General features: G+C 41.4%; 1 protein-coding gene across 11 annotated transcripts in view; it reads left to right on the forward strand.

The window, feature by feature from the left end:
- ENAH (ENAH actin regulator) overlaps positions 1-22,820 on the forward strand; it is a 185,171-nt gene that overhangs the window by 96,714 nt on the left and 65,637 nt on the right. For 8 of the 11 annotated variants that reach the window (XR_010793987.1, XR_010793986.1, XR_010793984.1 and 5 more), the window contains 7 exons: positions 8,685-9,010; positions 12,357-13,124; positions 14,415-14,716; positions 15,435-15,568; positions 16,204-16,258; positions 16,564-16,612; positions 18,958-19,024. Coding sequence is in view for 5 of the 11 variants with exons in the window: in XM_066618697.1 (XP_066474794.1) it covers positions 8,685-9,010; positions 12,357-13,124; positions 14,415-14,716; positions 15,435-15,568; positions 16,204-16,258; positions 16,564-16,612; positions 18,958-19,024 (1,701 nt within the window). In the remaining 6 variants the exon portion in view is untranslated. The remainder of the gene's footprint in view (positions 1-8,684; positions 9,011-12,356; positions 13,125-14,414; positions 14,717-15,434; positions 15,569-16,203; positions 16,259-16,563; positions 16,613-18,957; positions 19,025-22,820) is intronic. The other 3 variants (XR_010793994.1, XM_066618700.1, XM_066618699.1) reach the window with 2 other exon arrangements.

Below are 22,820 nucleotides of genomic sequence, written 5' to 3' on the forward strand. Positions count from 1 at the left end.
TTCGGAAATCCTCGATGCAGGTGCTGGATTATCGACTTGCTCTGAATGGGGTTGCACTCCCCCTGAAGGAGCAGGTTCGCAGCTTGGGGGTCCTCCTGGACTCGCAGCTGCTCCTGGATTCCCAGGTGGCGGCTGTGGCTAGGGGGGCCTTTGCTCAGCTTCGGCTGGTGCGCCAGCTGCGACCGTACTTGGATCGTGCAGACCTGGCCACGGTGATCCATGCCACGGTGACATCAAGGTTAGATTACTGTAACGCGCTCTATGTGGGGCTGCCCCTGAAGATGGTTCGGAAACTACAATTAGTACAGAATGCGGAGGCCCGTGTGGTCACCGGAGCCAGGCGGTTTGACTCTGTCAGCCCGCTTCTCCGGGGGCTACATTGGCTGCCCATTCGTTTCTGGGCCCAATTCAAGGTGCTGGTTTTGACCTTTAAAGCCCTATACTGCTCTGGGCCAGGATATCTTAGAGACCGCCTACTCCTGTACAATCCGGCTCGTCCTCTCAGGTCATCAGAGAAGGCCTTTTTGCAAGTGCCGCCACCCAAGGAGGTCCGGGGGGCGGCTGCAAGAAATAGGGCCTTCTCGGTAGTGGCACCAACATTATGGAACTCCCTTCCCCTTGACTTGAGAATGGCTCCCTCTCTTGAGAGTTTTCGGCGAGGCCTGAAAACACTGTTGTTTAAACAAGCCTTCTGATTTCTGGCCTTCTTAACTTTTTTATACATCTTTTAGTTTTACAGGATTGATTCCTCAGTGATCTGCTCTTTTACTCTTTTAATCTGACTACTGTTTTTATGGCCTCTGTAGTGTGTTTTTAAATGTTTTTATCTGCTATGTATTAATGTTTTTAAAATTTGTTTTTTTAATATGTTGTTAGCCGCCCTGGGTCCCGTTAGGGAGAAGGGCGGGATAAAAATAAAGTTTTATTATTATTATTATTATTAGAAGAAGACCACTAGGTAAAAGGGGTGGCATCTGGTAAACCCCTTCAGGTACCCGGCGATTGTGTCCCAGTCCTGCTCAGGTTCTTAGCAATTGTGCTAAAATAGCTTTCACTAGTGTCAGGCTTCATGGCAGCTTTTTTGTTCTTTCTAATAAGAATATTTCATTAAAATTCTGCTGGGAGGACATTACGGAGGTGGGTGGATAGGATTCTGGGAGGGGGGTAAGATCAACAGTGGGGCCCCCCAGTCTCATTATTTATTTATATATTGGGGTTGTAGCATGAAAAAGGTTGACGACCACTGTCTTAAAGTAGTGATTTTTCAAGGTTGCAAGCTGCTTGAATGAAAGCAGCCTTATAAAGATCTTCTGCTTGGTAGCAGTGTTGAAGATCTCATTAGGAAGAAGTCCAGAAGGGTACTAAGCGTGATTTTGCTCACTTTTCCTCTCACTCATAATGCAGGTTTTTGCTGGACTCTGATATTATCTTGCAGTGTTGCCCAAACTGTGGGTTGGGAGCCACCTGTGGGTCACAAGCCAATTTTGGGTAGGTTGCAAAAAGTTTTTGAAATATATTTTTTAAAATATCTTGTCCGGTTTTCAGAAAAAATTGTTAACTGGAATGCTAACATGTGGTATGAGGTAATCTTACCCCCAAGTTAAAATGTCACATTTTCTGATTTTCTCTAGAGTGCTTTAGATCACATGTAAACCCAGTTTCAGCCTCTTTTCTTGCCTGGAAATCCCTAACTGCACATCTTGCTCTCCAGTTCAACCTTCTGGGTACCCTAGAATGACTGTAAAGGTTTGGGGGAACAGTTCGTAGGGAGTTTCTAAGGATTCCATTTCTAGATAAAGTCTAGCAAATGTACACAAGCACACGTGCACTCTCTCTACATTAAGGTCTCTATAAGCTTTGGAAGCACAGGGTTCCAATTATTATTAATTAATAATACAGGCGTGCTCCAATATCTTCAGAGGTTTCGTTCTTGAACCCCCTGCGATTAACTGAAACTGTGAATACCATAGAATGCCCCTCTCCTGAGGTAAGGGGAGCTCAAACTGAACCTGACAGTTTAAAAAAATAAAAAGCTACTTCCAGTTTCTCCGGAAGTTTTGTTTAAAAGTGATATGTAAATATTCTTAATATATGGTTTGCTTTGTTGTCTGCACCTGGTTTCTATATAGACTGTGTTTTGTACAGATTGAAGTGTTTTGTCAAATGCCTTGTACATCTGTCAAAAATGGGGAGGTGAGATAAATTCTTAATACATAATCATAAAATAAAAAACAGACATTGTTAGTGTGATCCAGTAACCTGCAAATAGATTTCCACTAACAGGACAGCTTTCCTGCGTCTCATCCCCCACTCCCAGCGAAAACTATTCTTCGGGCACAGGGAACTCTCTGAAATGGTGATGCTAAATGGGGCTGCCCCAGAATATCTATGTCAGTCCATTGTACAAGTGTGGGTGCCTTCCGCCCACACTGAACTGTGAATTCAAGCCTATGTATTTTGTCACTTTTAGCATATGATTGATTTGTATGTTGTCCTTCAAATGAACTATGAATAGTAAACATAAGGGATTGGTTCATTTTATGTTAACAACTCTGTAAGAGAGGTTTAGGCTACATGACATAATCTGTAGCCCCATGAGGTTCACAACTGTGTAAGGATTCAAGTTCCTGTGTCTCTACTCTGAAGTCCAACATTCCTTGTTACTGGGTGCACGTTTTAGAAGCTAAATAATTTACTATATGGAACATTCACAGAGAGTTATTAACTTTAAAATAATAACTTTAAATAATAACTTTAAATAATTTAATAATAATTTTAAATAATTATTTAAACTAATAATTTTAATAACTTTATTTTAAAGTTATTAAAAATTTATTGTGAAACAGATCTGAATAATTCCCACCATTTAAAAAAGCAGAGAGAGTGAATGCACAGAAGCTGCACTATCAGAGTTTTCAGTTCATATTCCACCCACACTTTCTATTTTATTGGAGAAAGAATTTTATTGCATAAAGAAGCAGACAAGCAAAATCACATGTCCAATCATAGGAATGCTGTTCTCAAAACAAACTTTTGGAAAAGGCAGTGCTTTTATGTGCATGTATACACATGCACAGCTGTCTTTCAAATACACTTGCATTTTTTTTCTCCAGGAAAGAATTGTTATGCTCACCTGCTCCAAGAATCTGTCCATGCAGCAGGTGCACAGTTTATCATGGAGGTGGGGAGGATGGAGAGAGAAGCTAGGTGGGAGGGAGGATATACTTGCATGTGAGCTGTGCCTCCCTGACTGCTTGGGGGCAGAAATGCTGCTGGAAACTGCTTTTGGAGGAGGAAAAAGCCAAGTCGAGTTCAGGCACACACTCAGCAAGCATATGCTTCTCCAGCAGCCTTTCTCCCACTCTGCTTTTTTCCCTCCAAAGTTCAGCTGACTTGTCCAGGCATGCACAGAGCTGCCAGTACAGCACATAGGCTCTGTGGACAGTGGCAGTGTTTGCAGCATGAGAGTATCTGCTGCAGAGAAGCTGGTCAGTAGGAAGGTTCAGTTTGCCGACTCACTAACTGTGCCACTCAATGCAATAGTGTTAACTTCCGTCATCATATCATGATGATTGTGGCTCCGAGTAAGTTGAGGGTCATACTGTATTTGAATAACAGAAAATTAAGACTGTTGGGGGAATTAGAATCAAGATCACACAGATTAATAGGAAAACAAGATAAACTAGCCACTTGATATGAACCAGTGAAGAATGATGCTATAAATGAATAATGGTGTAAGCCTATGCTGCCCTCTGTCGATTTGTTATGAGACCAGAGAATCAGAGTTTGCTTCTCAAAGCTCTGTGCTTCAGTGAAACAGGGAGCATGTGAGTCATTACTGTGAGGTAACCAGTGATTCAAAGAGTATGTTACAATAAGTTTAATTTTCAATGGCTTGGAGTTAGGACTTGCTGTATCAGCAAGTAAGTGTGCGTGGTGGTGTATAACTATTTCTTCACTTTTGGTAACAACACAAAACTGTGCATTAACATTGCAGAAATGTTAAACCAGCATCTGACATATGTACCAAGGCAGAGAGCTTGGTATTAGTTGGTATTGGTATTACAACAAACTATGGATTAGTTTGTTCAGAAGTGGTAATTGCAACTTGTCACTCTAAACGGCCACGGTGTCAGTGGATTGGAGGATAGCAAATGTCACACGATTTTTTAAAAAAGGAAAGAGGGGAGACCCAGGAAACTATAGGCCGGTCAGCCTAACATCTATATCTGGCAAGATGGTGGAATGCCTCATCAAAGAGAGATCTTGGGGTGGTGGTGGACAGGTCGATGAAAGTATCGACCCAATATGTGGCGGCAGTGAAGAAGGCCAATTCCATGCTTGGGATCATTAGAAAAGATATTGAGAACAAAACAGCTAATATTATAATGCCGTTGTACAAATTGATGGTAAGGCCACACCTGGAGTATTGTGTCCAGTTCTGGTCACCACATCTCAAAAAGGACATGGTGGAAACGGAAAAGGTGCAAAAGAGAGTGACTAAGATGATGACTGGGCTGGAGCACCTCCTTATGAGGAAAGGCTATGGCGTTTGGGCCTCTTCAGCCTAGAAAAAAAACGCCTGAGGGGGGACATGATTGAGACATACAAAATTATGCATGGGAAGGATAGAGTAAATAGAGAGATGCTCTTTACGCTCTCACATAACACCAGAACCAGGGGACATCCACTAAAATTGAGTGTTTGGAGAGTTAGGACAGACAAAAGAAAATATTCCTTTACTCAGCGTGTGGTTGGTCTGTGGAACTCCTTGCCGCAGGATGTGGTGATGGCATCTGGCCTGGATGCCTTTAAAAGGGGATTTGACAAATTTCTGGAGGAAAAATCCCTTACAGGTTACAAGACATGATGTGTATGTGAACCTCCTGATTTTAGAAATAGGCTATGCCAGTTGCAAGGGAGGGCACCAGGATGCAGGTCTCTTGTCATCTGGTGTGCTCCCTGGGGCATTTGGTGGGCCGCTGTGAGATACAGGAAGCTGGACTAGATGGGCCTATGGCCTGATCCAGCAGGGCTGTTCTTATTAATTGGTGTAGAATGCCGCAGCCAGGATGGTTACTGGAGCTAGGCAGTGTGATTCTGTTGGACTGCTGCTTCAGAGATTACATTGCCTGCCCATTCTTTTCTGGAACCAATTCAGTATGCTGGTATTGACCTTTAAAGCCCTCCATGGTTTGGGTCCTGGTTGACTGTAGGACCACCTTCTCCTATACATTCCAGCCTGCCCTCTTAGGTCATCTGGGGAGACTTTCCTAAAAATGCCACCTTTGTCCCAAGTTAGAAGGATGGTGGGATGAGGACAAGCCTTTTCAGTAGCGATGCCATAATTATGAAAATTAATAAGAATTGAGAACTCCTATATTAATGAGAATTAAGAATTACCACTTCCTTCATGGCTTTTCAGCAAGGGCTTAAAAAGTTTCTGCTTTGTCTGGCACTTGATTGATAGGCTGGTGCCTGCCCTCTGTACCTCTGTAATATTGTGTGTTCTACTACTTCATTCTGGTCTAAGCAGGTGAATTCTAATGGTTTTGTCGTTATTTATTTTATTATTGTTTTTATATATTATATATTTTATTAATGGAACTTTCTTAACTGCTTTGAACATATGCTCTAGCATGAGAAAGGCTATAAATAAATTAGGAACTGATTGAAAACAAGAAAACAGAGGGTTGGTGTAAATGAGCCATTTTCACAATGGAGAGAGATGTAAAGTGATGTATCCCAAGGATCTGCCTTGGAATCTGTACTTTTCAATTTGTTCATAAATGATCTGGAGTTGGGGATAAGCAGCAAGGTTGCCATGTTTGCAGATACTAAACTTTTCCTAGTAATAAGACCAGAAAGGATTGGGAAGAGCTCCAGAAAGGCTCTCTAAACTGGTGGAATGGGCAGCAAAATGGCAGAATTGCTTCCCTGTAAATGTGATGCTCATTGGGGCAAGAAATTAAAATTTTACATATTCACTAATGCAGTGCTTTGCAAACATTTTAGAGGCCTTAGCTGCTGCCTGATTTATAAATACCAAGAGGTTTGGCTATAATAGTAATTGGACAGCAGTGCTCCCTCCAGGTACCAGCTTGTTTGATCCTTAATGCACATAGCCTAGTCTGCTATGTTTCATGAACCACCAAAAATTGGGTCATGACCCTACTGATGGGTTCCTGACTCACAGTTTGGGAACCACTGGGCTCTGAGCTGTCTGACAGATCAGGAAAGAGATCTTGGGTTGCTGGTGGACAGCTCAAGGGTGTTAACACAATGTGTGGTGGCTGTGAAGAAGGCCAATTCCATGCTCAGACTCATTAAAAACGAATTGAGTATAAAATGTGGCCTTTGTATTCTCAAAGTAGGAGATACATTTAAGGTGGTGATTTTCAGTCAGTGTGCCTTGGCACACTGGTGTGCTGCAAATAATCTGCAGGTGTGCCACAGGATTTGCAGGAGTGTCTTTTATTAGTAGGACCATTGGGGGATGCGAGCCCCCCCCACCAGCAGTGAAGAGCCCCAAATGCAGGGACAGTATCCAGCTGAGGAATCCTGCTCTTTGCGCTCGTGGCGCTGTCTGGCCAGGCAGAGCAGGAGGCAGAGGCAGGAGTGAGGAGCTGCAACTCCCTGGCTAACTGGGCTGCTCTCTTCTGGCAAGTGGGCAACATGCAGAAACCAAGTGCTTTCCTGGACTGAGGTAGCACCTCCTCCTTCCCCTCCCACCCCCCACTTTGGGAAACGTTTAAGCCCCAATGAATCAAAGTGGTGGTGGTAGCTGCTGTGTTTGCAGGTGTTTTCTGTTGCTCAGCAACAAATAGGCTTGGGGTGTTGCTCCTTCTCCTCCAAGGGTAGCTTGCCTGTTTCTCAGCCCTCACACTTAAGCTCTGCCCCGTAGCAACTTACTCCTCCCCCCGCATGTTTATGATTGTATGATCTAGCAAAAGGGGAGAAGCATGCCTGGATGCTTGTGTTTTTGAACAGGCGCTGCAGACAGTGGGAGGGTTGTATGAGAAGCTGCAGTTGAGGAAAGGACAGGAGGTAAAGAAAACTTGGTGTGGAGCCAGCAGCTTGCACTGTGCCCAAACCCTTGCAAGGCGGCTGTGGCTTGACTCCTCCACTGTGGAGGAGTGAACAAAATCTTCTTGGAACCAGACCCCAGTTTCAAAATGTGCACTAAACTGTTCCCATGAGAAATGGGTCCAAAACAATAACCTCAGCAGCTGCAACTGCCTGGTGTTTTGAGAATGGAATAAGAAAGATGCCATTCCTGAGTTTTCACCTCAAGTGCTCAAGGCTATGTTTACATTGTTCTTTACATGCATCGACTTAGCTTAATCTTTTTGACAGCTCTTTTCACAAGTGCCTTGGGAATATGCCTTGTTGTATCACTATATATGCCCATATGTTCAGCCATTGCTTTGCTCCCGAACCTTGTCTAGGACACAAGCAGGCTGCTTTAGCCCAGTGAATTGCCTGGAAATGCTTCTGTTAAGTTTCACATCTGGAAATGTTCCTGTAAGACCTTAGAAGCAAATGGAAATGTTCTTTAGGTTCTGTGCTCTTAGACCTTAGACCAGGGGTGTCCAAAGTTTTTGGCAGGAGGGCCACATCATCCCTCTGACACTGTGTCAGGGGCCGGGGGGAAATTTTTTTGATTTACATTTAAAATTTGAATAAATTTACATAAGTTTACATAAATGAATATATTAAAGATGAACTTATATGAATGAATGAATGTCTTGCAATAGCTCAAGGCCTATAAAAGGCCTTGCACAAAGCAAGACTGGCCTTTCCTTTGCTGCCGCTACTGCATCACAGACATGAAACAGCAAGCAGCGGAGGAAGCCCTCATTCCACAGCTCACGCGAAAGGTCAAACAGTTGCCCTCACACTGAGAGAAGTTGCATCGGGCCAGTGCGGGCACCAACAAATCTCCGGAGGGCCAGAGGTTCATTGGAGACTGGGGACTCTTTGAGGGCCGCATTGAGAGGCCTTGAGGGCCGCAAGTGGCCCCAGGGCCGGGGTTTGGGCATCCCTGCCTTAGACAAATAAAACTCCTTTATTGCAACCTTGGACTGGCTTACTGCTTCCTCGGAATCCAGAAGAACCTCCTCAAGCCCCTGGCCAGAGCTGGTTCAACCTGGGTCAAGCTGGTTTCTGGCTGGCTCCCTTCTGTGGTTCAAGAAATTTCTTCATATCCTGTCCTCTTCAAAACTTAGCTGCTGAATAAGCTGCCAAGGCCAGCCAGCAGTTGATAGCAGGCTGACTGGTTTATCATCTGGTGCTCTCTTAGCACTCTCTTAGCTCCTTCAGTTTACTAATGGTACTTATTACTGTTGTATAAATTATTTGCGTTATTTACTATTTAGAAATTATATTAATTTGATATATCCAATATATCTATTGGAGGCACTTGCTGTGTGGAATGAATCAGTTTTGTATCTCAACTAGAAATATGGCGACAAACAAAAAGCTTACATACTTTGGATTTAGGTTGTATTTGTGTTAATCAGTTTTGCAGAATATAATACACAGTTGAGTTATATGGATAAACTAGTATTGTAGGGTTTTTAACTGGGACAGGGTCGCATATTGACTCACTGTTTTAAATCCTAAAGGCCACGTTGGGGTTATGATTTCAATTCTTCATTTTAACACTTTTCTTGTTGTTTTAGGCAACTGCAGGAGCAGCAGCGACAAAAGGAGCTGGAAAGGGAGCGACTGGAACGGGAAAGACTGGAGCGGGAAAGACTAGAACAAGAGAGGCTGGAGAGAGAGAGACTAGAAAAGGAACGATTGGAACGAGAGCGACTAGAACAGGAGCAACTGGAGAGGGAGAGGCAAGAAAGAGAGCGGCAAGAGCGGCTAGAAAGAGAGAGGCAAGAGCGGGAAAGACAAGAGCGTGAAAGATTGGAATGGGAAAGGCAGGAAAGAGAGCACCAAGAACAGCTAGAAAGAGAACAATTGGAATGGGAAAGAGAGAGAAAACTGTCAAGTGCCGGTAAGAATTTCAGTACACTATTTCAAAATACTGGGCTTATTTGATGAGGTGATAAAAAGTAATAAAAAATTAAAATTACTTTTAATGTTGGTAAAATTGCTAGCAGATTTCCCAGGCACAGAAAGGTATTTGAGTTAGTGGTAAAACGTTATATAGCTCTGAAATATGACTTTGAGGGTGGTGGTGGTTATTGATGGTGGTGCATTGACCTTAAATATCTGCATTGTTTTACCATCTCAAGGAATGGTACATTTAAAAAACTATTGAGAAACAATAGGATAAATTACAGTTATATATGTTATAATTTAATAAGGTGATTTAGAGTTCTGTGCTAAACAATTGCTGATTCCAAGCTGAAGTCCTGCAGTGAGAGTCATCAGTATTTATAGGGGGATAAGAGGTCAAGGAAAATTGATTATACTCTATTGCCCTGCTTCTTTTCATTCTGGACTTCCAGCATGTGGGTGTGCCATCTTGGGATGGAATTGCTGTGCAGGCGCAATTCTGGCCACTGTGGTGGCTGGGGCACACCTAGAGGTAGTGCCCACATGCCTGCTTCCTCACCCCGCCTCCTGTGCACATCCTTCCCAGCCCTTAGAAGGCCTCTAGAGGGCCTTTAAATGTCACTTCCAGTTTTCGACCAAAAACTGGAAGTGACATTTAAAGGCTCTTCTGAGGCCTTAGATGGCCTCCTGAAGGCTGTGAAGACCATACATGGCCTCTCCTGCCCTCAGAATGCCTCCAAGGGGAGGCAGTAGGCGTGGGCGGCCCTTGGGTTGGCGTGGCTGGCATGATGATGGTGGTACTCCCAGTCATACCGCCCAGTATCAGTTGTGCCCATGGACCCCCCAGTTACGCCACTGCTCTTGTGACCTCTTGGCTAGGAGCGATATAGTTTTATGTTTGGTTCCACAGAAAGCCACATATCTGAGCTATGCCAATGAATTTTGTGTGGAAAATTCTGGGAATGCTATACTTTTTTTATTACAGAATCCATCTTAGTATTTTTCTCTTGGTATTTTTATCAGAATCTGGATAACCAATTGGGATTCATGGGATGTCAGGCTAGAAACTACAGTAATGATAACAAATTGCCCATTATCACTGAAGTCCAACTTGAATGTTTCTAAGCCTCTTGCAGGAGTGCTCGCTAAGCTTTATTTCCTGCCACCTCTTCTGATTGGCTAGAAATAATGGTCTCTGAAGTAGAAACCTCCTGGAGAATGTTCTGTTATCCAATCCATGTTGCACAGTTCCAGCCATACAGACTGTAAACCCTTTGCAAAGGAAATAAGCATATTAGATATATTTGACACTGAATTATGTCCCAAGAGAAGGTAGGGTGTGTGTGTGTACACACTGTCGCCTTGCAGTTTGGATACAAAATATTAACACATTCCAAAAAATCTGGTGGTTCAGTTTTGAAATGAGTTGGTTTCCACTATTCAATATTCCTGTTGCACTAATTCCAGTGCCAAAACTTGGATCTTCCTCTTATCCAACCTCTGTTTCTGATGTAGTGCTTAATTTCCCACACTTAGCTTCCTATCTTGCCCTCTTATGCTTATGTATCCCTCTTTTTTTGACTTTTCCCACTTCTTAGCCTCTTCCATCCTGTCCTGTAACCTAAGCAGCCACTTTTGTTTTGTATCTTGGACATTGTGTCTCCCTTTCCTTCAGGGGTTGGAAGATTGGGGTGTGGTATTTTATGCTATTTTCCCTTAAATTGGCTGCATTTGAAAAATGTTGCTTAGATCAAACAGTGTAAGTTCTTTATGAGTTCAGTCGTAAATATAAGTGCTAGGAATTTGAAAGCCACAGTCTCTTGCAATTCTGCTAGCTAACTTGGTAATTGAGAGAAAACTTTGACATTCACAGCAGCAAGTTGTCTGGGTAATTGCATGTCTGGCATGAGAATTTAATAATGCTACCAGGCAGACCTTGTTTGAAGAGCCTTGCTGAAACCTTTTAGCAGGCTGTGTGGACAATATTTTTGATGAGTCACTATGAAACTCCTTAAATACAAGATTGTACTTCCCCAGTCCAATATTTTAGTATTTATTTAAAAGCAGAGCTGTGAATTTTTTGAGAAGACCATAGCATAAATTGTAAATGTAATGAATTTGCATATTATGTTATTATATGTATGTGACCATTGTAGCAGGTACAATGTGGTAGAGCACCTGGCCAAAAGGTCTATAATACCAAACCCTTGGGATGCCAGATTATTTGTTTTCTTGTCTCAAGGATATGTGAGGGAAAAGCTGTGTCATCTCTATCTTGGGAGTGTGGTGGTGTCTGTTTTTTGTGTTCTTTCTGTTACCTGCTTCAGAGAAGCATATGGGATTTGCACTGAATGGGGTGTGGATGTTTTGGGGGTGAATGGCTCAGGAATGTGCACCCTTCTGTCTGTGAAATCTAGACCTTCAGCAATGATAGCAGGCATGCTGCAACATAATATAATGGAATATGTTGGCATTATCTTGTAGCTGTTTAAAAAGCTATTGTGTTGCACTATAGTAAAAATAAGCTTGCCTTGAAAAATAAGTTCTTGCAAGTTACTAGCCTGCCTGCTCTAGCGTGCCTATGTGAGTTGTATGTCTGGCATGAGCAGACTAAAAATCAAATTATCTGTTTGGTGGCAATTCTTCACATAGGCAGCCAAGCAAATAGCTTCGTTACAAGGTTAAAGTTGCTACTTGTCCATTGCTTTGCAGAATTCCTGTGTTTAATTAAAGAAGTAGAAGTAGAAAAAAAATCAAAATATAGAATGACTTGTTGCACAAATGAGCGAGTTAATTGTGCAACAATTTTCTAAATTCTCATGTTTCACATAGAATTCCAACTTGGGAATGTGGTGTCTACTTAATATGAAGAGTCAGTTTCATATAGTGAGGTTCACTAGTGCAAGAGAAATGTTAATATTGCGACAGTTGATTCCAATCAATCAATTGTTCTATTACCACTGAGAGCTTATTCTGTGGTTGATTTTTTTTTTTTTGCATTTCCAGTATGTGCTTGTAAATTCAGATATTGGTGCGCGTGCGCACGCACACACACACATGTGTGTGTATATATGTATGTGTGTGTGTGTGTGTGTGTATATATATTTATATATTTATATATTTATATATTTATATATTTATATATATAAAAAAATTGGAAGCATCTGTTGATACTATATAAATTCTCCTAACAGTAATTTACTTGTACCTAATCCTCTGGTACTAACTATAGTCTACATTTATAAATTTTATTTGAATGCTGGTTTTGTTGCTTCATTAGCTCCCTTTTTCTCTCTCCTCTTTTATCCTGCCTTTGCTGCTGCTTTCAATCTTCTGTCCAGCTCCATCTTACGACAACTCCCCATATAGCACTTCAATTCCTGAATACTCCAGTTGCCAGCCTCCTTCAGCACCTCTTCCTTCTTATGCTAAAACAATGTCAGACTCTACTCCGGATTATGCTATAGTCACTTCTGCCCAACCAGTTTCCTCTCCTCCTACACCACCACTAAGGCACTCAGCATCACGTTTTGCTACATCATTGGGCTCAGCCTTCCACCCTGTTCTTCCCCATTATGCCACAGTTCCTAGACCTGTGAACAAAAATTCTCGACCACCTTCACCAATGAACTCCCCAGCCCCTCTGCCTCCAAGTACCAAGACCACTACTTGGTCTGCTTCTAGTTTTGCACCTCTTCCCCCTTCTCCTCCTGTAATGATTAGTAGTCCCCCAGGCAAAGCCACAGGCCCAAAACCTGTTCTCCCAATTCCTGTTACTGCTCAATTATCCCAAATGTCACCATCCCCTACTGCACCTAATGGGCTTCCAGAACTGGCAAATTATCCAGCTCCTTCACCGCCTACCTCGGGTCCAACACCGCCACTACCACCTTCCTTCCAGCCTCTCTCACTCTGTGGACCTCAAACTTCCTCTCCAAGCTCCCCTAATGCCTCAACTCCCTCATCCAAGCCTAGTGTTCTCCCTTCTCCCTCTGCAGCTCCCCTTGCCTCTGTTGAGAACTCTCTAAACTCTGTGCTGGGAGACTCCTCTGCTTCTGAGCCAGTCTTGCAGGCAGCCTCTCAGCTGATTGAACCTCCGTCCCAGCAGGGTAAGGCTTTCTGTTATTGCTACTAATTAACTAATTAGGAATGCACTCAGAACTAACTTGCATCAGAAACTTGATTTATCCTGAAGAATTAACACTTTTGAAAGCTGCAATGATCTTAATACCCCCATCCACCCACCCCCAACAAAAGTTTGGCAAGTATGTTATGAAAGATTGTAGAACACTTAGCATGTTTCAGAGAATTTTGTCAATTGAGCATTTTCAGTTCAGTATTACTCAATAACTACCCCAGAACTCCTGCTGATATTTGATGGTTGTGATTCAATGTTTCTGCTATTCAGTGTACTTGAATTTAGTGTGTACGTGTGTCCAAATAGCTATGAATTGTTAAACTAAGGCTGCAATCCTAACCACAGTTTCCTGAGAGTAAGCTCCATTGAACAAAATAGGACTTACTTTTGAGTAGACCTGGTTAGGATTGTGCCCTAAGTCTAAAACCAGTTCAGTTAATCATTGCCAACTTCAGTAATATTTCTCTAAGCCTGAGATCCATTAAACGTAGCTGTTCCTCCAATCAACATTCACAGCTCAAGAGTGAGCAATCCCTCATTGACATGGTGTTCCACCAGTTTTGAGACAGATAGAAACCAGTTAAATTCACAGAGAAGGGTTGTTTCTCTGATGAGAAACGCTTATTCTGTGGTATCTTTAATCCATCAAATATATTAAAACACTTTTTAATCCAGACTTAGGTGAAAAACTACACCATCAACATACAAAAATCTTCTAACTCACTAACATATGCTTTATCAGTTCTGAAAAATATGCAGGCTTGAGATTTAGCTACATAAATACAGGTCTGTTCTAGGTGTGTCATGTTTATAATTTGCTTAAATTGGTTGAACTAAAGGACTTGAAAAATGAAGGTGGTATTTAGGTTTAAACTGAAGCACAGGTCATTTTGATGTTATGGTTCAGTTTGTGTACATAGATTTTGCGTGCATTTTTCACTTTGAACATTGTATCTGTCTTTGAGCAAAATAAGATTTTTTTTACATAGTGCAGAGACTGGCTACTATTGCACATGTTATCTTTAGCAGCAGTGCTTAATCTTAAATTGTGAGGATAGTTTCTTCAGGCTGAGTTTTTTTTGTGCTTTACTCTTGTATTATGACTAGGATGTATCTTTCTGTTATATGGGATAAATTTTCTATTGAAATAGAAATCTTATGGCATGTAGAATTTTTTCTTTAATGTAGTGTAAAATTGACTGCCTGCCAGTATTCACTTGTCACAATTTTTGTATTTTGATTTTGTGTGTGTTTTTATTAGGTGTTAACCAAGGACCACCTGCACCTCCACCCCCACCACCTCTCCCACCTGGCCCTATCCAGTCCCCGCCAGCAGTTCCACCTCCCCCAGGGCCACCTCCCCCACCCCCTCTTCCACCATCAGGGCCACCACCGCCGCCGCCACCTCCACCTCCTCCCCTTCCTAACCAAGTTCCTCCGCCACCTCCTGCCCCTCCACTTCCTGTCACTGGTTTTTCCATGGGGTCAGTGTATGAAGACTACCGCCCTTTAACGGGACTAGCAGCTGCCCTTGCTGGAGCCAAACTCAGAAAAGTATCACAAGTAAGTGTAATTTCCATTTTTTTAAAAAATTGTTTGTGTGTATGTGTGTGTATGTTTAAAGCTTTCATTTGTTTGCTAGAATATAGTCAGCTGGAAACTTCAATGATCAAAAGTATCTCTACAATGCTTATACAGCATTTTATCAGAATTAACTGGAATGTAAAATTCAAATGTAGCCCAATATCTGACTATGGTTTGTTGTCACCCAGATTAGTTCATATTTTACCTATTTTCTAGACCAGGGTGTCAAACCCATTTAATACAGAAGGCCAAAGTTAGCATACATGATGCCTACTGAGTCTGGAAGTGACCTGATTAAGCAGGCAGTGACATCATTAAGTAGATGATCGCCAGAAATAAGCACTTGTTCTTATATAGAAACTCATTAGGTGTAAATGACAGAAGAGAAAATGTTTCAAATCCTGTTCATGAGAAAGCCCAATTATCACACTGGGAGATCCCAGTTATAACGGGGGGGGGGGGGGAGGGAGATAAATTGCTTCTGAGAGCCGCATTTGGCCCACAGGCCTTATGTTTGCCATCCCTGTTCTAGATGAGTGCTTCTCAAAATTTTTAGCTTCAGGACACATCTAAAAAAAATTCACTTTACCAACCAACTGCTCAAGCCTCCATGGCTATAATGATATGACATAAAAAATAAACTCCTCTGACAGTTTAATTTCTACATGGTTCTGCTGTTGTACATTGTCAATTTTAGAATGAAGAGTCTCCTAATCCAAGTGGAGGAACAAGTTCTTCTTCACCTAAAACAGATACTGGCCGGGGAAACGGGCCCCTTCCCCTTGGTGGAAGTGGCTTAATGGAAGAAATGAGTGCACTGTTGGCCAGACGGTAATCCAGTAATTTGATTTTTACATAACCTTTTTTGTTTCAGTAAAAGTTTTAATGTTATTGATCCAAGGTGAATTGGCATATTGTGTACGACAAATGTTCATTTTCTTCAGTGTGAGGTATTTGGTGGGAAACTGCAGACATCTCAGCCCCCGGCATTTGTATCTGCATGCTGTGTTGTGTAAACAAGCTTGTAAATGTTACAGAAAAATGTATGAGACCCTTCTGTCAACTGGACTTGGTGTATCTTGATTACTGTAAACTTCCACTAACATAACAACAATTTAGGGCGCAGTCCTAACTTTCCAGCACCCAGGTAAGGGCAGTTCAGCTCTGAGGTAAGGGAACTAACATTCCCTTACCTTGAGGAGGCCTCCGTAATTGCCACCCAACTGCAGGATACAGCACATGTCCCATTGGCACAGCTGTGTCAGTGCTGGAAAGATGGTTAGGATTTGGGCCTTAATAATTTAATTCCATTTGTTTTTCATGGCCATCCAAGTATACTGCCAAGTACATGGCAATCCAAGTACATTTTTTTAAAGATTGGAATGAGTGTTAGCAAAGTCATTTATTGACAAGAGGTAAGCTTTATTAGTTGGAGTGACTGAGTGTATTTTTGTCCCCACCTGAAGGAGAAGAATTGCTGAGAAGGGATCATCTGAAGTGGAACAGAAAGAAGAGAAAAATGTAAGTTGATTGTGCATTGTGCGCAGTCTTACTTACATTGTGCAGTATAACAGCATTAAGGGTAAACTGTTCTAATTCTTGACATTAAGGTTTATAATTTGCCTTAAAAATATGATTTCAATGTTTGAAAGGATGTATACTTTGAAACACTCTGTATTTGATACGGTAGCTTGAAATATTAGGTCTTTGCTTCCATTTTGTTTCAGAAATTCCTGTGTAGCCCTCTTGACTGTCTTTAAATTTGTTAGCTTATAGTTGTAGCCAGAATTGCATGATCTATTGTGTATTTAATCTTGTTTAAATAGGAAGAATCAGAACCTTCTACTACGAAGCCTTCCTCAACGAGCACACCTGGTAAGTTTTATAAATTGTGATGGGGATGGCATTTTGTCATTCCTTTTAAATGCATGTTTAGTGTCCTAATGTAGTGATAATTACAGAGATTTTTCTCCAATGAAGTGTGGGATATTCCTTAAGATTCAATTTCCCCAAGATTTTATATAGTGATAATTTTAGCTCTATGCCTGGAGGAAAAAAATCATTTTTTCCAGGCATTTTAATTTGTGTACTTTGCGTGTGTGCTGCTGTTCTTGAATTCTAGAAAAGATTAAAAGTTACATTTAATTAAAACTTGACTTGGATTGTTTGTGACCTGCTGCTACATTATATTCATTGCTGCTTTTAGAAGTTTTTCTTTTACTTAATTTTCAGTTTATTATGTATGTATGAATTGAGTTTTCTGTAAACCACCTTCAACAGTTTTCAAGAGGTGAGATGTGAAGTGGTTAAATAAACCTTTGATGAGAACAACATTTTTCAATAAGCAACCTGAAAAATTTAAAATTTTAGCAAAGGTCTTGGGATTCAATTTTTTACATGCTAAACCAAGAGTAAGTACCACAAAAATAAATAAGACTTATTTCTAGACATGAATATAGTTGTATTGTCCTGTTCATTTCAGATTTCAGGTTGTTTCACATTTCAGGAAAGTACTACAGGTCCAGCCTATTTATACACGGATTTTATATACACGGATTTGACTCAACACGAATGGCCCCTGCAAATGAGAAGGAATGTGCTGATCCTTGGAGAAGGGGAAAAATGCATCCCTTTAAAATAAGTTTTAAAAACTGAATAGTCCTTTAACAATAGCCTTGTTAATGAGGGGGGGGGGCAACTGGCTGCAATCCATCAATCCTTCTCTCCCCAGTGGACCCCTCCCTTCCCCCTGAGCATGTGAAAGAAAGGTGATCACTTTGGGTAGGTGAAGGGAGGGGCTAGTTTAGAGGATGACTGATTGATGGATTGTCTTCTTAATAGCTCTTATCTTGGATCATAAAGGTCAGCAAAGCTGTTTTTAAAAGAAACTTTGTTTTTTAAATTGATTTGCTATAGTGCATTTTTTGCCATCCCATGAGGCTCAACCTGTATAGCTCAATGGAATTGCTTCTGCTTTGTATACCTGATTGCCAGGTTCAATACTCAGCAGCTTCAGAAACGTAGAGAAAATTCCTGCTTGAATCCATGGGGAGCCTCTGCCAACCTGAGTCAACAATACTGATCTGATGGACCAATGATCTGAGTTTACATAAGATAGCTTCCTGTATTCTTATTTCAGAAACATTGGAATCTAAATGGCAGGGTCTCACCTGAAAATTCTAGGACAGGGGTGCCCAAAACCCGACCCGGGGACCATTTGTGGCCCTCGGGGACTCCCAATCTGACCCACAGGGAGCCCCCAGTCTCCCATGAGCCTCTGGCCCTCCGGAGACTTGCTGGAGCCCGTGCTGGCCTGACGCAACTGCTCTCAGCATGAGGGTGACTGTTCGACCTCTCGTGTAAGCTGTGGGACAAGGACTTCCTCCATACCTTTTATATGGCTTGAGCTATTGCAGGACCTTTATTCATTCATACAAGTTCCATCTCTGATATATTCATTTATGTAAATTTATTCAAATTTGAAATGTGAATTAATTCTTTCTTCCTAGTCCCAGATGCATGGGCAGAGAGATGATGTGACCCTCCTGCCAAAATATTTGGACACCCCTGTTCTAGGGTATAGTAGGCCACTCACGGAAAAATGTCATCTCAGTATGTTGCGATGGTGCGAAAGGCAATTTAGGGTATAATTACCAATTAAACAGCAATATTTAAACATCATTTATTTAAATTTTTGGTGCATCTATCCTTGGATTACTATGTACAATTCTAGACGATCTTTAAATGATATTCTAGAGAGCCATAGAGCCCAAAGCCAAACCCCTGAGCCAAAACAGTCAGGGGATTAGATTATCTTCTTGATGAAGAAGGCTAACACTGGTTGAGAGAAGAGATGACTGAGGGGAAGCATAATAGAAATGTGTGATATTAATACTATGGAGAGAGAACAGGAGACAGTTCTCTCTCTTCTACAATACTAGTCTCTGGGACCATCTAAAACCCTGCTCACACTATCGACCTATCCCAGAACACCTTCTCAGGGCTTTCGCAGAGATCTTCCATATACTTGTGCATTCTGATACTAGTCTGCAAAGCGTCAATCTGCTCATGGTAGAAATTAGTGTTTCTTTCTGTTTCCATGAGTTTTTGTAGCATCTGAAATGGTGCTGGTCATAGAAAATACACCCCTCTGTATCTCAGAAATATTTAGTCATTCAGGTTAAGTAAATATTAACAGCCAGTGATTGTATCTCCTACAGAACTAACAAGAAAGCCTTGGGAAAGAACAAATGCAGTGAATGGAAGCAAGTCACCCATTATCTCAAGGTATTTGTCTCTTCTTGGCAATGGATAAACATGTTCTAGTTATTTATAGGTATCATGAAAATGCAAAAGGTTTTTATTTATAAAATTTATATTCTGTCTTTCTCAAAGTGGTTCACATTCAAAATACTGTGTCACATTCAAAATCAATACATGTTAAGTTGCCGAAACACAAAATTCAAGATTAATTTTAAAGGCAGTAAAAATTTAGGCACAAAACTAAAGGCAGTAAAACAAGTTAAATGCAATGAAAAGGCTGAAAAGCAAGAGAAACAAAGCAGTAGTAATTAAAGAAAGCCAGCTGAGATTTTATTTTAAGTCTTCAACCTTGTGAGGAGCTTTTGTAGGAAGAGGGCCAACTGCCACCACAGAGAAATTCTTTTTCACATTTTCACAAATCCCACCTCAGATAGCAAAGGGACCTGCAAAAGAGCATACATTAAGGGGGGGGGGCACAGGATCCAAGGATAACCAAATGTGCGGATAACAGATGTGCAGATACAGGGACCCACCTGTACTTATGATTAGGTTACACAAATCGTTCTCAAACATTTTAGCACCGGGACCCACATTTCAAAATGATATTCTATCAGGCCCCACCTAACTTTACAAAACTAAAAAAAGAAAAAAAATTCACTTTACTGTCTGCTCAAGCCTCTATTTTTATCCGTTTTACTATTGTGGGGGCACATTCTGGAGTGTATGTTAAGCTCCATGTTCATCGGATCAGAACCATTCTGGTGACCTTGCATTCCCCTTCGTCTGAGCTTTGATAGGAGCTGAGGCACGTTTGCCCACTCATAAGTAAATGTACATATGTGGCTCAGTATCACTTTCCAAAGGACTCCATACATTTTCCTAGTCAGCTTGGGGCGGGGGGATTTCCTTCTTGAGTGTTTTTGAGGACCTGCATTTATCAGATTGAGACCATTCTGGTGCTGTTGCATTCCATAGAACTCAATCCATTCTTCTTGTCAGCTATCAGCTTATCAGTTTCACTACCCAGCAGCAATCAGGTCATGACCCACTTGGTGGGTCACAACCCACAGTTTGGGAAAAACTGGGTTAAACTGAAAAATAACAAATGTTTGAATAAAATTCTTGAGAGCTGTATAAGAGGGAAAGACCAATTGCTGTTGAAGGATGTTTGAGAGGATGGCATAAAATAAGTAATGGCATAAAACAGCGTTTCTCAATGTTTGTCCCCTGCTGCACCACTTTGCATATTCCACCTATTGGAAGTATGAGTGGAAGCAACTGGTGATGATGTTACCAGTTACTTCTGGATTTGGAGGCCGGATGCGTTGCAACGAATACTGGTAAGAGGCTCAGAGTGAACTGGAGGGCTTTTTTGAGTGTGCATAAAGTGCATGCTGGAGCTTTTCCTATTGAGCCTCCTACTGCTGCTTGTCACATTGTGTTGCGGGTCTTGCTGCCAGATGGTGGGCGTCTGGGGGTTCCATGTGTATCACCAGACACCATTTCAGTTACTACTAATGGTAGGAGTATCACTGAAATGCTGCTGTAAAATGAAGTTATTAGCTAATTAGCTATCTGTTAACAGGAAAAATAAGAGACTTTAGAAACTCAGATAATACATATTACATCCTTTTTTGAGTATGTTGTAGCAGTGAGTGCAACACCAAATTGAGTCTTTGACACAAGAGTAATTGTGTTTGCATTTGTATGGTTGTGCACTTGATCAAAATTAAGCCAGTTGATAGCATTAAGCACAATGATTTTAGAGCACCTTTCTTTAATGTCATAACTTAAAATGTAAGTATATGTGTTGATCTTTAGAAAGAGAAAAAAGTACAATATGTACCTCTCATAAGAAGATAAGAACAGCCCCACTGGATCAGGCCATAGGCCCATCTAGTCCAGCTTCCTGTATCTCACAGCGGCCCACCAAATGCCCCAGGGAGCACACCAGATAACAAGAGACCTGCATCCTGGTGCCCTCCCTTGCATTGGCATTCTGACATAGCCCATTTCTAAAATCAGGAGGTTCACATACACATCATGCCTTGTACCCCATAATGGATTTTTCCTCCAGAAACTTGTCCAATCCCCTTTTAAAGGCGTCTAGGCTAGACGCCAGCACCACATCCTGCGGCAAGGAGTTCCACAGACCGACCACACGTTGAGTAAAGAAATATTTTCTTTTGTCTGTTGTAACCCTCCCAACACTCAATTCTAGTGGATGTCCCCTGGTTCTGGTGTTATGTGAGAGTGTAAAGAGCATCTCTCTATACACTTTATTCTACCCATGCATAATTTTGTATGTCTCAATCATGTCCCCCCTCAGGCGTCTCTCTTCTAGGCTGAAGAGGCCCAAAAGCCGTAGCCTTTCCTCATAAGGAAGGTGCCCCAGCCCAGTAATCATCTTAGTCGCTCTCTTTTGCACCTTTTCCATTTCCACTATGTCCTTTTTGAGATGTGGCGACCAGAACTGGACACAATACTCCAGGTGTGGCCTTACCATCGATTTTTATAATGGCATTGTAATATTAGCTGTTTTGTTGTCTCAGTAAAGTGAATACAGGCTCTCTTCCATGGAGCCTGTATTTCTTACTGCATGTTGAACCCCATGTAATAATTATGGGATCCTGGAGCAAAGGAAGCAGATGCAGAAATATTTCATCAAAACAGTAAATGAGTAACATGTATTCTTATTCCAAGTACTGTATGTCAGAAAACTAAACAAATTAGATGCATGTGCCATTTTGAGAAAAACGCCTTACTAGTCTTGTGTATAGCAACTTTGACATCGGCTTAAAACATGATTTTAGGGAAATATATAAACAGCTTATTATTATTCAAGTTGTGCTCTACTGAAGTTTGTGATAATCTGAATAGTATCTTTTGCCATAATTCACTTATGTCTGTGTACCCTGGGAAACAGATGTTAATACATTACTTGTATTTCCTGTGTAGGAGAATTCCAGAGATGCATTATCTTGGATACTGTAACCATTGATTGGTTATCCTTATTAAGATTTTACGTTAATTGTACACTAATGTAACATGTTATATAATGTAACAGTACTTTAATTACATCTATACACAAGAAGCCTCAAAATTCTTTGATATGATCATGTATTGCCTAAACCAGTAGCGTAGCTAAGGGGGTGCAGGGGGTAGCAGTTGCACTGGGCATCAAGCTTTAGGGGGGCAACAAGCTGAGCTTGACACTAATGACCAAAATTGTGAAAATCTTGGTATGTATGAATAATACCATCATGTTATATGTCATTGGAAAGGTGGTTTAATGCAGAATGCAATGAAACAAACTACATTGGAATATCTGTATTTTATCAAAAGTTATGGCTAACTAACCAGAAAATGAAAACACAATTGCCTTATGGAACAAAAACTGGATTTTCTTAACTCAAAACCAACCTGTGAGACTGATTGTTCTAAGAGCCAGTGACATATTATCTTGTTATTGACAGGTTGCAATGACGTTATCATGATACAGCATGAAACCAATAAGGTGTTAATATGAGTTAGTTCTGATTTCCATGTATCATAATACAGTTACCCCTGCTAGCTGGGTAAAAGGCACTTTTTCAAGTGGTGCTCCTCTTATATTTAGCAAGGAGAGAATAACCGTCCCTCTTCACCCCAACACAGTGTCTTGAACCTATCAGGGGCACACTTTTTATTTATTTTCTTTGATTTTGTCTGGGGGGGGGGGTGGCTACAAATCTTTGACCCCAGATAGCACATAGATGCCTTAGCTATGCCATTGAGTGGGGGGAGGCAGCAGAGCAATTAGGTGGCAAGCTGCTGGGGT

The sequence above is a fragment of the Tiliqua scincoides genome, chromosome 1, assembly GCF_035046505.1.
Source record: "Tiliqua scincoides isolate rTilSci1 chromosome 1, rTilSci1.hap2, whole genome shotgun sequence".
NCBI lineage: Eukaryota > Metazoa > Chordata > Lepidosauria > Squamata > Scincidae > Tiliqua > Tiliqua scincoides.